This window comes from Peromyscus maniculatus, chromosome 2 (assembly GCF_049852395.1).
Source record: "Peromyscus maniculatus bairdii isolate BWxNUB_F1_BW_parent chromosome 2, HU_Pman_BW_mat_3.1, whole genome shotgun sequence".
NCBI lineage: Eukaryota > Metazoa > Chordata > Mammalia > Rodentia > Cricetidae > Peromyscus > Peromyscus maniculatus.
The window spans coordinates 42,372,510-42,388,710 of NC_134853.1; the positions used below are offsets into that span (position 1 = coordinate 42,372,510).

General features: G+C 39.1%; 1 protein-coding gene across 7 annotated transcripts in view; it reads left to right on the plus strand.

Moving 5' to 3' along the window:
• Positions 1–5,490, plus strand: part of Pcmtd1 (protein-L-isoaspartate (D-aspartate) O-methyltransferase domain containing 1) — an 88,469-nt gene extending 82,979 nt beyond the window's left edge. For all 7 annotated transcript variants that reach the window (XM_042270916.2, XM_076564000.1, XM_076563995.1 and 4 more), the window contains one exon: positions 2,366–5,490. In XM_042270916.2, the coding sequence (XP_042126850.1) occupies positions 2,366–2,736 (371 nt within the window). In that variant the 3' untranslated portion in view covers positions 2,737–5,490. The remainder of the gene's footprint in view (positions 1–2,365) is intronic.
• Positions 5,491–16,201: the final 10,711 nt, after the last annotated feature.

The window sequence follows — 16,201 nt, forward strand, 5'->3', positions numbered from 1 at the left end:
TCCTAATTTCTTACCTAACTACTTCTAGGAAAGTAGACTGAGCACATAGATCCCCTTCTTGATATACTAACTGATCATTAGCTCTCAATTGACCTCCTCCTTTTACCACTCCATTTTCAAGTTGTAAAAGAAAGCCTGACAGTCACTGCCTAAGGAAAACTCTTACCTGCCTTTATGACCCTGTAAGAATTCAAGCCCGGTGACCTGGCTGGAGGGGGAGGATTGCTATGGCGTGGGTTTGTAATTGAACACCTCAGAGACTTGAGAGGATTTAGAGGTATAAAGAGACGAAGAGGAAGAAAGGAGTGGTGAACTTGAGGACGGAGAATGGAGAGGGATAAGGAGGATTTTGACCAGAGAGAACATGTGTATGAGATGGAAGATGAGGAAGAGCCAGGTGGGGAAGTACTAGCAGGGTAAGAACGAGGTGAGAAGGACCTAGATGAGGCAGAATTAAGACAAGAGAATTAAGACAGAACTTAGAGGGAACAGTAGATGAATATAGAAGAAATCAGGCAAGAAAGGAGCTAGGCACGAGAACAGAACTGTAGGTGTGTAGGTAGGATTTTATCCTAGAGGAATAAAGTAGACGGACAAAAAGCATGGTGTACTTAGATTCATTTCCTGAAAATAGTTCTCACTGTTTGTAGTTTTTCTTCTGAGCCACTGGGAAGTATATTATTAAGGCTTTTAATAATATACAAGAAAATGCTTGTTTTTCATGTATGTTATACAGTACACGTGTGTGGGGATGCATATGCCTATGCAAACATGCAGAGGCCAGAAGAAGTCCCAGCAACCCTCCTGTGTCCTGTCCTTGCTGATACTGCTCCTGAAATGACCTTTGATAGTGATAGCTATCTCAGATTCAGTACAGGCAAACACTTGAGTTTCCGCTTGTCATGTTCTCCTCTGTGTCTACCCTGTTTGTATCTGATACTGGTTCCTGCCCACAAAGCTAGGCTAGACACTGGATCCTTTGGTCTATACTTTTGCTTTTAATCACCATAGCCAATTTGTTTCTGTGCCCTCTTATATATCAATATTTTGTTTGTCTCTCATCTTCTGTCTTGCCCCTTCCTGTCATTGTGGCCATAGCTCTGATAAAGAGTTGAACTGACCTTCTATTCCACACATCACAACCTACACAGTAAATGATCCTTGAGCCCATGAAGCCCATTCACCTATTAGGACTTTGCTGTTCTCTCTGTCCCAGATCATTTTCAGGGCTGCTAAGTGATTCAGCTCCCTTAGACTCTGGCTGACAGTCTCCTCAGGGAGGCCTTTGCCCCTAGCTAATAGAAAGCTGTTGTACATCTAGGCAAGAACTATCTGTTACATGATTGCTGTTTTGTTTTCTTCACATTCTGGTTCTCTCTCTCTCTCTCTCTCTCTTTTTTTTTTTTTTTTTTTTTTTTTACAATTTTCATCCCTTCTCCATCTTTTTAACCTATCTCTTCCACAAATGTATTCTATTTGTATTCAGGAACTTTTCTAGTTTAAGCCAGTCATGTATCTAAATGAGTTCTTATGTGACTGGCCTATTGTTTAACAAGTAGTTTGTTAAGTAATTTGTTGAACAATTTTGCATCGAAGGCACACTTGGTATTTTGTACAGTTGAATGTATGGTCCTTCCTCCACTTTGTGATACATTTGTAAACATTAGTGTCTTAAAGCAATGCCTCTTAAAGTGGGGATCTGTGTATTCACAACTCCTACCTGATGGTCCAATGTCCGCGCTTGCTTTCTTTCTCTCTGCCTCCCTCTACCTGTTACTCTCTCCCACCATACACACATTATGTGAGCACCCCCTACAGCTTTCAGAGTTTAGGCAACTATTGAAATGTTGTCTTGACTTTTTCCGGTTAAGTATTTGTCTCTATGATTCATTCATCTTCTTAAGTAAAAAAATACATTTATGTTTAATTTATTTGTATGAGTATTTTGCCTGCATGTATACATGTGCAACATGTGCATGCCTGGTCTCTCAAAGGCCAGAAGAGGGTGTCAGATCCTTTGGAATTGGAGTTATGAATGGGGTTGTGATCAACTCCCCTCTATCTAACAAACAATCAAAAAACCAGCATAAAATAATATGCAGGGTAAAATCTCTAATGTACTTACCATTTTGTCCTTACTCTGTTTCTAAATTATCACTATTATTATTCTTGACATTCTGCATGCATATAGATAGCAACATGGATATTCACCTCATTTTTTGCACTGCCTGCCCTGCTCAGTGTGCATTAAGTCATTGTGTATTAAATGTTCTCACCATATTTTTTTTTTTTTATAGTTTGAGGTTTTTTATAAGTTTGTGAAGAAACAGTGTATAATGTTTTCTTTTTTTCTGTTTGTTTATAGCCCCATGTGCTGTCAGGAATCTCCAAGACTTGGCTCGTATTTATATTCGACGTACACTTAGAAACTTCATAAATGATGAGATGCAGGCCAAGGGAATTCCGCAAAGGGCTCCACCCAAGAGGAAAAGAAAGAGAGTTAAACAAAGAATTAACACTTATGTATTTGTAGGTAATCAGCTTATTCCTCAGCCTCTAGACAGTGAAGAGGATGAAAAAATGGAAGAAGACAGCAAAGAAGAAGAAGAAGAGAAAGATCATAGTGAAACCATGAAGCATGAGGAGCCACCTCAGAACTTACTGAGGGAAAAGATCATGAAGCTGCCACTCCCTGAGTCTTTAAAAGCTTACTTGACATATTTTAGAGACAAATAACTTAAAACAAGGAAGAATGCCTACTGATAATTCCCTTACTCTTATAAATGTAGTGTTTATTAGGAGTTAGAGAATTATTTCATTAGAATGAATTATTGCAGAAAAAACGCTTAAGTTATTTCTCTTAATGACAGAAATGATGTATTCAGTGATTTAAAAGAGTCTGTTTCCTAATCTATTTTTCTTAAATCTTTAGGAAATGCTGTTTTAGCTCAATGATCTCAAAGTGAAATGCATCAGTAGTCAGGACTTTGTGACAGTAATGCCCTTGTGGTTTTTCACAGATTTTTAGTGTTGGGCATTGGATTTCACTCTATAAGAGGTTGATAGATTGTCACACATATATAGACTTATTTAAATTGCATTTTGCATTTCTTTTGTAAGTTTGCTTATCTAATAAGGAAAGCAAATGCTTGTAGATCTGCTTACCTTACTTTTGTTGTAGACATATTCTGGGCAACATCTCAGTGCAATAATAATTCAAGATATTCAATAATTTAGCTTTAAAGACTTCAGACTTCATGAAATTTTACAGGCCTGAAACATTTGCTTTTTGAATCTATTGCCAAAAGATACAGGGAAAATTCCTGCTTCTCTCATAGAGATTTTAAGAGCACAGCAAGTGAATATTAAAGTAGGAAATGACTACTTAACACAGCTAGTTTGTGTGGGCTCCTTGTGTTCTCAGTATTTACAGATATTCTAGAATTCTAAAAGGTAGTATATTTAGGATTGCTTTTTTGTAATTATAAAGTATTAGATTTGAAAAGATTTCCATTGTCTCATTTGCCTCTGAATGCAGACAGTAAGTCACATTAAGTGACTCACTTTTAGGTACCTTCAGTAACGGGGGAATGATGTAGTCTGCTGAAGCACTTTATGGGACTTTTAGTTATGTGGATATTTGTCTTTAACAAGGTAGGCCATGCATCACCTTTTCTGTTTTGAATCTTTCTAGTATAAATAGTCATGGAAGTTGTATGTAGATGCCTAGTGTTTAAAATTTGGTTCAGAATCATAGTGGGATCTCTGACCCACACCAAGCTCAATTCCTCCCTTCTATGTTTTGTTTCTTTGGTAAAATGATAATGGTTTTTATTTTTTGCTTACTGTTACATTCTTAACATATGTAGGGTATCAGTGCTAAAACAGGCAGTGCATATTGTTTCTAGTTCTTTCCTCATAAGGTTTGCACCCAGTTCTTCCTTGTTAAGAAGACGTGAGATGTGACCTACTTAACTACGTAATATGATACAGATTATGTGTTTTTAAAGGGAAGATTTCAAGTGTCTCACTTATTCTCACCATATCACTGTCAGAGCAGCCACTCAGATTTGCCAAAGGAAACACAATCATCATGTTTCAAATAGTTAAATAACTCAGCTCCAATAATTCTGCATACACAAATCAGTTAAAATATTTCAAACTTGAAATTGATCCAAATAATTGATACTGTTTTGGTAATGTGAGAGACAGTGTTATGGAAGAAATTCATTTGGCTCTTGGTGGAGTGGGTATGTCCAATTATTACTAAGTAATATCCTCTCTTATTTCTATCAAAAAAAAAAAAAGGAAAAAGACATACCCCCCCCCCCCAAGTGGTACTGGGAATTAAACCCAGGACTAGGACCTAAGGCATGCTAGACAAGCACTCTGTGACTGAGATTTATCCCCAAACCAACAAACTTTTATGTTTAAAAATTTGTTCTAGAAGTTTAATCTTGAATTTCTAATACACTTGTAGTTTTATGTGGGAAAAGTTTTTAATCTTCCCATCCTGTCACCACATCTCTTTATTTTTTTTCTTGGAGCTAATGTACAGATATCTGAAAATCCATGATCTTCAATGATATTATTATTTTGGAGAGTGATATTAAGGATATATTTGAAGATGGCTGTTTTTATGCTCTCTTCTGTTGACTTTGTAAATTGTACAATAGATTGTCTTGATCATTGTGTTTTTTGTTTTTGAAATGTATATTTTATTCTTTTAAATTCATTTATTTTTCAGGTGTGACTTTATGGTTGGCTTTTAAAGGTAGGAATACATGAAAATTTAAGGAAAGAAGACCTTATCTATTGACTCATCCATTAGATTAAGAATATTTGGGTTTGTGCTTATTTTTAATGAAATCATGTTTATTTGAGTGTGGAAAGTAAAGAAGTAGCAATTACAGATGAAATAAAAGTAAATGAAAGAAAATAAAGAAGAAAAAGGTAAAAAGAAAGAAACAAAAATGTGAGTAAAAGTAAGCCATATGTGAATGGCTCACACCTAGAACTTGAGGCCAAGGCAAGAGGAATACCTCAGACTTGAGGCTGTCAGGGGTTACAGAGGAAGAATAAGTTTTTTCTTCAAAGAGCAAAAACAAAACAGAGTATATGAAAATGATGGGAAATATTCTCATGGACTTACATACAGACAGAAATACATTTATATTTATCTTTTGAAGACAACAAAGAGGCCTTGAGTGGAGGTGTGTGTTGCTAAATTCTTGCAGCAGGTTGGATACAGGACCTTAAGGAGCAGCCACCATCACCAGAATCCCAAGAATCCAGCAAGGACACCATAGCTACCAAGGGTCTAATTGAACTGTGTACTACTCACTGGTCAACATCCTGGACTCTGATATTAATAAATAGCATACATGGTTAAAATAAAATATAAAAGTGTGTTGTTGAGGTGAAAGTAAAAGTATGATAAATTGTTGGACAAATTGGGAAATCATTTTAAATAAACAAATCACATCATTACACAGCATTATGCAGTGGCCTGCCTTTTCTTCTCTTATTTTTGAGTTCAAACAATTACAGTGCATACAGATATTTAGCCACAGTTTTTAGGGCAGAAGTCCTGACTACTGACCTCATTGGCAACATTCAGTTCCTGTCTAAACACCCCAGTTAGAGAAGTGGGCATTGAGGAAAGCAGAAAGGGATTTATTCAGTTTAGCTACATAGGTGACAACACAGTAATCTAGTGACCCCAAACCTGTCCTGTCTCTAATATATCAACATGAGCTTTGGGTTGAGAAGAATTCAAACAAGGAGCATGGGTAGGCATAAGTGAGCAGTCCTGGAAGGTGGCCTAAAGAAGTCATTTAAAGGTTAAATTATTTCTCCAGTTGTGGACTTGTCCTCACCAGTGATTGCTCCCCTCTGGAATTGATGCCTCTCTCTTAAACTTTCATTGTTCTGCTATTCCAAGGGGGTTTGTGGGGCCAAGTAAAGAGGCAAGGCTTTTCAGCAAAAGGAGACATTTAAAATTATGTGTGTATGCTGGGCTTGAAGTCAGGTTGTCAGGTATCTGCAGCAAGTACCTACCCACTGAGCCATGTAGCCTGCTGCAAAGTAACTTCTAAGTGACTCACATGTATTGAAAAAATGTGGGTGGGTATCCATCTTTGGACATTTAACTTCCTTTGACTCTTGCTATCCTTGAAGCTATAGAATTTTGTTAAGTGTAAAATACTAGAATATAAAGTGTAAGCAGGGCTGGAGAGATGGCTCAGAGGTTAAGAGGACTGGCTATTCTTCCAGAGGTTCCTAGTTCAATTCTCAGCAACTACTTGGTGGCTCACAACCATCTATAATGAGATCTGATGTCCTTTCCTGGTATACAGGTAGAACACTGTATACATAGTAAATAAACCTTTAAAAAAAAAAAAAAAAGAAACTGGCCGGGTGGTGGTGGCCCCAGCACTCGGGAGGCAGAGGCAGGTGAATCTGAGTTCAAGGCCAGCCTGGTCTACAGAGGGAATTCCAGGACTTGCTCCAAAGCTATACAGAGAGAGCCCATCTCATAAATAAATAAATAAATAAATAAATAAATAAATAAATAAATAAATAAATAAATAGTGTAAGCAAATTATGAGAAATTGAATTCAGTGTATGTGTAGGTGTTAGTTATCTGGCTGCGTTGTGTTCTTACGCTGCAAGAAAATGCAGAGAGAGTGTACAGGCCTGTGGGAGAGACACGTGCGTGAAGAAGAGGCCGGGAAACATAGTGCTCGACTTTTAAAACCGGCGGGGGGCGTGGCCAGGTCACGTCACTACTCTACGCGTGTGCGTAGATCACATGATCACGTTGCGCACTTACGTGACCATGCAACATCACGGACCCTGATCACGCGAGACCCCTTGGCCCGGAACTTGCTAGGCGGAGATATCCGGGCCCACCGGGTATCCTAGCTACGAGAGACGCCTTGATCCGGAAATGGCTAGGCGGAAGTGTCCGCCTGGTAAATAAACCCTTCAGTAGGTACATGTATGTATGATCAGTTCTGTCCTGCTGTAAGTTTTACCGACCTTTCAGTTTTTTTCCTTCTCTGGGATGGCTCTGCTTATACAGCCTTCCCTCTGATGTTCTTTTACCATGTACTTTTTTTAGTATACTCATATATAATTTTTCCTTCACATGTGCTGGAATCATACCGTACACATTACCTTTCTGAGATATGCTGTATATCATTAAGTTCAGAGTTCACCATTTATTTTACAAGACAGTTCTTTTTCATGAAGATAGTTCATGAAATTCTGTTGTGCATGCCTCCTGGCTGTTTTTCTGAGGGATACCACTAAGAGCAGAATTCTGTTGTTTTTGAATCAGCGTCTTACTGTGTGTATCCCTGGCTGTCCTGGAGCTTGCTATGTAGGCCAGGCTGGCCTAAAACTGTAAGCAATGTCTGCTGAACTTGACATGACCATAACCATCCTGAAGCAGAGTTGGGGTGGGAGGACTACGGAAGACCTTGGAGTCACAGTGATGAGATAAACAGGACAATACAGCTAAAAAGCTTTCAGACATTTTGAGGTCCAGCCTCTTTTAATTTCCTTCCCAGGGGCCCCGAAGAGACACTACTAATGGCATGAATGATTTATGGGAAAAGAATCTAAATACATGGAGCTGTTTGGTCCAACTGGTTTATTCATCTGCCACCATAATTCTGCCTGTCCTCTCGGGAACCAGTCTGTATCTCCCCAAAATAGCAATGCTGATGTTTACAATACAATACAAGACTTGCAAGGTCCCCACCAGAAGCTTCCTGGTCGACTTCATTTGCAACCCAAAGGGGGAGTGAATAGAATTTGAATCAGATAAGGGATGGAATAAATAGAACAAATTTATGTGCTAGAAATATATTCTTATAAGTGGTAGGTGAAAACATTACGAGTCTATCATAAATGTGCTCAAACTAGAATCTTATAGGTGGTTGGGTAAAGAAATCTATAAGTCACTAAAATAAAACTGCCTCTATTTTCCTATGCTGCAGTTTTTCTGACCGGGGGGGGGGGGGGGGGGGGGTACTAGCAAATTGATTGCTAATCAATTTGCATCACAGCTTTGCTCTTGGGCTGTAAGAGGAGGAGAGTTCTGAGCTTGATTTGCATAAGAAGCAAAGCTATGCACCTAGGAGCCAGGCACTTGGCCAAGGAGCTGGGCTATCTTCAAAAGGATGTTTTACCATAATTCAGGGGCTTCAGGCACCTAGCAGGTGGTCTGGCCAGCTATTCTGTTCATGGCTTGTCCTTGGATGCTTTGTTTGGAGCTGGCCCTGTCTTTGGATGTAAGCTAAAGGGTATGTTTGCAGAAGGCAGATATCCAATTCAAATGCTATAAAGGGGGCAGGGAGCCTAGAGGCAGAAAACCTCATTGATATGACCTTATCCAAATTCTTTGTGTATATGCTCTTCCTCCCTAACACATTTGTCTCAGGGACCAGTACCCCAAGACAGTCTCTACCTGGAGCCCTGCTGGCCTGGGAATCAGGGAGTCCATCTTCAACCTTCTTCTTGTCCTCAAATTCCAATTCCCCAGTTTTATCCCCAGCCCTGTAGCAGACCATTTGTAGAGACCTGTCCTTCCTCTTTGACTCCACCAAACTTTGTGGCAGACCTAGCTTACCTGCTTCTTGTGGAGCCTTTTAGTTCCATCCACTTCTAACTCATCCCCATTCCTTTGTGTCACCTAGAAATACATTCTCCCTGGGACCTTCAGTGGCCACAGGTGTCAGGTACCCAGGCAACCCACAGCCACCACATGTTCCTGAGATCCAGAGAGGACAACAGAAACCAAGGAACAGAACATCCACCCCAAAAGCACAGTTAATGACAGCTAAGACAACAATGCCTCTAATAGAACCTAACAAACCTATTACAGAATGCCCTGAGAAATTCAATATAGCTGAAGCACAAGACTAATAGACCCCAGACCCAGGGTACTACCTTCTTGGGTGGGCGCCCCAAGAACCCAGACTCCAGTCCAGTTGATGCAAACAGCAAGAGGTTTATTGATGCGGCTGTACAGTCGGGCTCCTCTCCTCCCAAGAGCAAGAGTCGCGCCCTACTGCAGCTGCATAGGTACTTTTAAAAGAAAAAAAAAAAAAAAACCACAAAAGCCATAAGATTATAATTCCCATGCAATTTCATTTCGATTGGTTCATGTCTAGGGGCTAATTTTACAAGATCATGGCCTAATCACAGAGTAGGTATAATCACATCCATATGCACATTTTCCCCAGAATCTCAGGACGGGGTATTAGGGCGGGAGTGAAGGTTACACAAAGGTTACAGTGGTCTTTCCTGGAGCACTTGCAGTTATCCTAGGCACAGTTGATCAACATATCTTAACAGAAATCTCCATACATTATGGTAAGGGTGGTTGAGTAATGGCTGAGTCAGTTTGCCGTTGGAACTAGCTTTTTAGTTCATCATTCTTCTGGGGCTTGGGGGATGTAAGCCTGAAGGGTTAGGGTCTTTCAGACAAGGACTTGAAAATAGATACTATGAATATGTTCAAGGACTTTAAAGAAGAAATGAACAAATCCACTAACAAATTCACAAACAGTGGAAGAAAATAAAAGGGTTCAAGACATGAAAGTGAAAATAGATTTACTAAATAATGCCCCAATTAAGAAAAATCTGGAAATGAAAAATGTAGGAACTAGAACAGGAACTACAGAGGCAAGCTTCACCAATAGATGGAAGAGAGACATTGAAGACAAGATAGAAGAAATGGATACCTCAGCCAAAGAAAATGCTAAATCAAAAAAAAAAAAATAATAATCGTGCACAAACCATTCAGGAAATCTAGGATACTGTGAAAAGACCAAATCTATGAATAATAGGAATAGAGGAAGGACACCCAGGTCAAAGGCACAGAAAATATTTTCAACAAAATTATAGAAGAAAACTTCTCTAACCTAAAGAAGGAGATACCTGAACAAGAAGTATACAGGATACTAAATAGATTGGACTAGTAAAGGAACTCTCTATGACACATAATAACCCAAACTCTAAACATACAGAAGAAAGAATACTAAAAGCTGCAAGAGGAAAAGAGCAAGTACCATATAAAGGAAGACCTTTTTTTTTTTTTTTTTTTGAGACAGGGTTTCTCTGTGTAGCTTTGTGCCTTTCCTGGAATGAACTCACTTGGTAGCCCAGGCTGGCCTCGAACTCACAGAGATCCACCTGACTCTGCCTCCCAAGTGCTGGGATTAAAGACATGTGCCACCACCTCCCGGCTCTGGATAAACTTTTAATCACAATAGATGGAGAAAGACATTCTACAATAAGACTAAATTTAAGCAGTTCTCTTTAGAAATATAGCTCTAGAGAAGGCACTAGCAGAAAAATTCAATATGAAAATGTTAATTACACCCAAGAAAATAAGAACTAAATAACCTCAGACTGGAAAAATCAAAGGAGGAAAAAACGTACACCACCACAACAAAATAACAGGAGTCACCAAACACTGCTCACTAATAACTCTCAACATCAGTTGTCTCAATTCCCAAATAAAAAGACACAGACTAAGAGAATGGATATGAAAACAAGGTCCATCCTGCTGCATCCAAGAAACAAAACTTAACATCAAGGATAGATATCACTTTTGGGTAAAAGGATAGAGATTCCAAGCAAATGGACCTAAGGAATAAGCTGGTGTAAGCCACTTTAATATCTGACAAAACAGACTTTACAACAAAACTAATCAGAAGAGATAGGGAAGGACACTACATACTGATTAAAAGGAATAGTTCACCAAAAGATATTATAATTCTGAACATCTATGCACCAAACACAAAGGTACCCAAGTTCATAAACAAAGCACTACTACAACTGAAATTACATATTGACCCTCACATGGTGATAGTGGGTGGTTTCAATACCCTACTTTTGACAATAGAGAAATCCTACAGATAAAAACTAAATAGCAAGGTTCTGGAACTAACTGAAATCATAAACCACATGAACCTAACAGATATTTACAGAACATTGCACCCAAACACAAAAGACCATACCTCCTCAGCAGCTCATGAAAATTACTCCAAAATTGACCACATATGTGGACACAAAGCAAATTTTATGCCAAAAATTAAAATGCCACCGTGCATCCTATCTGGCCACTATGGATTAAAGCTGGATATCAACAACAGAAAGCTTAACAAACTCAAGGAAACTGAACAAACTCAACTCTGAATGAATAATGGGCCAAGACAGAAATTAGGAAATTTAAAACCTTTAGAATTGAATGAAAAGGAAAACACAACATACCCAAAAGTTATAGGAAACTATAAAGGCAATTCTAAAAGGCAAGCTCATAGCACTAAGTGCTTGCATGAAGAAATTGGAGAGATTTCATTCTAATAACTTAACAGAACACCTGAAAGCTCTAGAACAACAACAACCAAAAAAAAAAACACCCAAAAGGAGTAACCAAACTCAGAGCTGAAATCCATAAATAGAAACAAGCAAATATAAAAAGAAAAGAATCAATGAAACAAAGATTGGTTCTTTGAGAAAATCAATAAGATTGACAAACCATTATCCAAATTACCCAAAAGGTAGAGAGAAAAGATCCAAATGAACAAATTTAGAGATGAAAAGGGGGACAGAGCAACAGACACAAAGCAAATACAGAAAATCATAAAGACATACTTTAAAAACGTACACTCCACAAATTATAAAATTTAAAAGAAATGAATAATTTTCCCAATAGGTACCACTCACCAAAATTAAATCAAGATCAGATAAGCTTTTTAAACAGACCTATAACCCTTAGTGAAATAGAAGCAGTAATTAAAATTCTACGTATAAAAGCCCCAGGGCCAGATGGTTTTACTGTGGAATTATACTAGACTTTCAAAGAAGAATTAATGTGAATATTTTTCAAATTATTCCAAAAAATATTAACAGAAAGAATATTGCCCATTTCTTCTTATGAGACCACAATTACTCTGATACTTAAATCATATAGACACAACAAAGAAAGTTATAGACTAATATCCCTTATGAACATAGATACAAAATTCTCAATAAAATACTTTCAAATGGAATCTAAAAACTCATAAAAAAGATCATCCAGCATGATCAAGTAGGCTTCATCCCAGAAATGTAGGCATGGTTCAACATATTTAAATCAATAAATATGATCTTACCACATAAACAGAGTGAAAGTCCAAATTACATGATCATCTCATTAGATGCAAAAAGGCCCTTGGCAAATTCAACAACCCTTTATGATAAAAGTCTTAGACTAGGAATACAAGAATCTTCCTTCAACATATTAAAGATGATTTAAAGTAAGCCCACAGCCAACATCCACCTAAATGGAGAAAAACCCAAAGCCTTTACACTAAAATCAGGAACAAGACATCATTGTCCACTCTCTTCATACCTATCCAATGTAGTACTTGAAGTATTAGCTAGGGAAATAAGAAAGTTGAAGGAAATCAAGTGTATACAAATTGGATCTTTATTTGTAGATTATATGATTGTATACATAAACAACCTTAAAAATTCTACCAGGAAACTTCTACAGCTGATATACCCTTTTAGCAAAGCAGCTGGATACAAAATCAATACTCATCAGTAGCCATTTTATAAACTAAATGTGGGCCCCTAGCTCAGATGAGAGATGCTAGAGCATTGACCATACCCCAGATGCTCTCAGCATGGCAAGAGTAGGACTGCTCCCAACCCAAATCAGGCCTGGTCCCACTCAACTCCATAGAAACAAAGGCCATATCATGTTAAAGTCAGTTAAGCGTCCCTCTCCCCACCTGAAAACTGGCTCCTCAGAAGTCATGTGACCAGGAGTTTGCCATCTGACTTCTGCTATCTATGCAGTATTTCCTTCCTGCACTCTCCTCTTGTTCATTTGGAGTGTCATTAACATTTGCCTCCCTGCAATCCAGTCTGTATATGCAAATTAGGTGTATTTCTTTATTCTTTTGTTTATGTTTTGTTATGTTGTTTGTCGTCATCGTACCCCCCACGCTCAAGGAACTGTCCTCCAACACAGTCTCTGTTCTCCAACACAGTCTCCAGGTCATTTCTGCCCACTGTGTATGGTGATATTTTATTTGTGCTGAAATGTGATTTTATTTATATGTTAATAAATAAAGTTGCCTGGGGGGTCAGAGCTAATAGCAAGCCATTTAGCTGAAGTCTGGCAGTGGTAGCACACACCGTTAATTGGATCACATGGCAAGCAGAGTCTGTATGTTCAAGGACATAGCCAGCTTGGTGACACACGTCTTTAATCCAAGTACCAACCATAGAGACCTGGAGGTCTGTATAGACAGGCAGTGATGAAGAAGTCATGTGGTTGGGTTTAGAACCAATGAAAAGGCAGAACAGAAAGTCAATAAAAATACAGACACACAGGAAGTAGGTCTTTTTTCTCAGGGGAAGGACGGCAGTGGCTGGTAAGCTAAAGGCTATTCGCTAGTGCCCTAACCTCTTGGGTTTTTAACTCTTTATTTGGCTCTGTGTTTCTTATTTAATAAGACTGTTTAGAATTACATCTACAACTGTGCCTAATTCTGTTCAAGACCATGTTTTCCCAGTTCCTCCACATCCAGGGATCTCCAGTATGCAAAGGCCATTCAGAGGTGGCTGGGGGACTCACATCTAGGGACCCACACTAATGACAAATAGCTGAGGAAGAAATCAGGAAAGCCTTTCACAATAACCTCAAAACAACAACAACAAAAAAAAAAACCCTGAAACACTTTATGGTAAAAAACATTAAGACAATGAAGAAAGAAATCAGAAGATGAAAAGATCTCTCATGCTCATGGATTCATAGGGCTATTATAATAAAAATGGCCATGCCATCAAAAGCAATCCACAGATTCAATGTTACCCTCATCAAAATTCTAACAGTCTTCACAAAAATTGAAAGAACAATGTGATGATATTTTATTTGTGCTGAAATGTGGAGATATTTCATTTGGGTATTAATAAATAAAGCTTGCCTGGAGATCAGGGGGAAAAGGCCAGCCATTTTAAGTAAACAGAGAGGTCAGGCAGCACACACCTTTAATCTCTTAGCAGGCAGGATTTCTGTGTGTTTGAGGCCATACTAGGGAACAGAGCCAAGTGTGGTGGCACATGCCTTTAATCCCAGTACCAACCAGGCCTGGAAGTTTGTAGAGACAGACAGAAAGTGACAGAGCTGTGTAGGAAGAGGAAGTGAGTTAACTGGGTTAAGATAGCCAATGAGAGGGCAGAACAGCAAGGCAATAAAGGCATAGGTAGACAGGAAGTAATACACATTTGGAAGCTGCAGAGTTGGTAAGGTAAGGTTGGCTGGAAGCTTTTTCTATTTCCCTGATCAAAGGCTTTCACCCCTATATTTGGCTCCATGTGTTTTATTTAATAAGACCATTTAGAAATTCATCTACGCCAGACGTTGGTGGCACACGCCTTTAATCCCAGCACTTGGGAGGCAGAGGCAGGCAGATCTCTGTGAGTTCGAGGCCAGCCTGGTCTCCAAAGCAAGTTCCAGGAAAGGCGCAAAGCTACACAGAGAAACCCTGTCTCAAAAAACAAAAAAACAAAAAAAGAAAAAAAAGAAATTCATCTACAGAACAATTTTCAGCTTCCTATGGAAACACACACACACACACACAAATTGAACAAACAAAAACCTATGATGACAAAAACAATCATGAATAATAATCATAATCATAATAAAACCATCCTTGATCTGTGAGAAGCTGTAATAGTAAAAAACAGTAGGCTTTTTGCATAAAAATAGATACATTGATAAATGGAATTAAATTGAAGTCCCAGACATTGAAGCCCCAGACATGAGTCCACATGTTGTACCCATGTCATAAGACTACCAAGAAGTCAGATTCTGATGCAAGCACACAAGGATCTCTTTATTGTCAGGTTCGAACCTGGGCAGCCAACTTATGCTCTGATGCAGCTGATGGAGGGAAATGCTGCAGACCAGGACTCAGGGGTTGGAGGGTTTTAAAGGAAAAAACCACAAGCAGGGAATTACATGCCTTGGTGGTTTTAGAGATTGGGTAGAAGGGATAGGTGGCAAGGTGATGTTTTTTAAAACTATTGGTCTAGAATTTGGTGTGAAACCACATTTGATAATTGTGCAAAGCCTGTGGGAGTAACTAACCATTATCCAGTTGGATCTAAGGCCTAGTTCATGAGATAAAACCATACCTGATACTGATCGGGTAATCAACGACCTAAGATTAGAACATCAATGGACCTAAGGGAAGTCTGAATACTACTGTTCTGCTAAAGGAATGTAGCAATTAGATGACTCCTAATGACATTCTGCATCACTCATAGATCAGTGTCTTGGTCAGCCAGCATCAGAGAAGTTTCCTCCTACAGTAGATGGGAAAAATATAGAGACCCACAGGTGGACATGTTCAGAGAGTGAAACACCTGGCACACTCAGTCCTAAATGGGTTGTCTACATCAAGGTTGTCTCCCCTTGGGACTCAGGGAAGTTTGTGGAAGTGGAGGCAGAAAGCCTATATGAGCCAGTGGGAATGGAGAACACAAAGAAACAGGGCCTTCCAAACACAGCAGGACAGATGCACATATGAACTCACAGAGCCTTGTGGCAACATGCACAGTCCCTGGTCCCTGCATGAGTCTAAGCCAGATAGGATCCCAGAATTGAGAGGGGAAGTAGACACAAGGCCCTATCTTTTACTCAGAATCTATCTTTAATTGATAACCACTCACAAAGCAAATATTAGTTTTCTTAAATGGAATCTCATTGGATATACAAAACACCTTTTTTTAGTGTTTTTCTCTTTTAATGATTTACCAGATTTAAATAAAAATAGTGATTGTTTTTCTTCACCCCCAATATTTTCGTCCGCCAAAGCTGAGTGGGAGAGACTCCTTGAACAGTGATTCGTGCTCCTGGCTGGAAGCAAAGTCTCCCCCTCTGCTCTGTGCTACCTCAAGGCAAGAGGGGCCGTGCAAAGAGATCCAGGCAGTCATCATCCTGGACAGCAAACTGGCAGTGTGGCTGTCATTTTTCCTCTCCATGCTGCCATCTGAGCATTTGGACCTACCCTTTCCTGCCTGCCCTGCATTTCACAGAAAGAAGATGAGCCTGCAGGAGGCAGGTGCAGGGCAGAGCAGGGCCCGTGGCAGCACACAGGTCAGGGCCACCTCCTCCTATTGC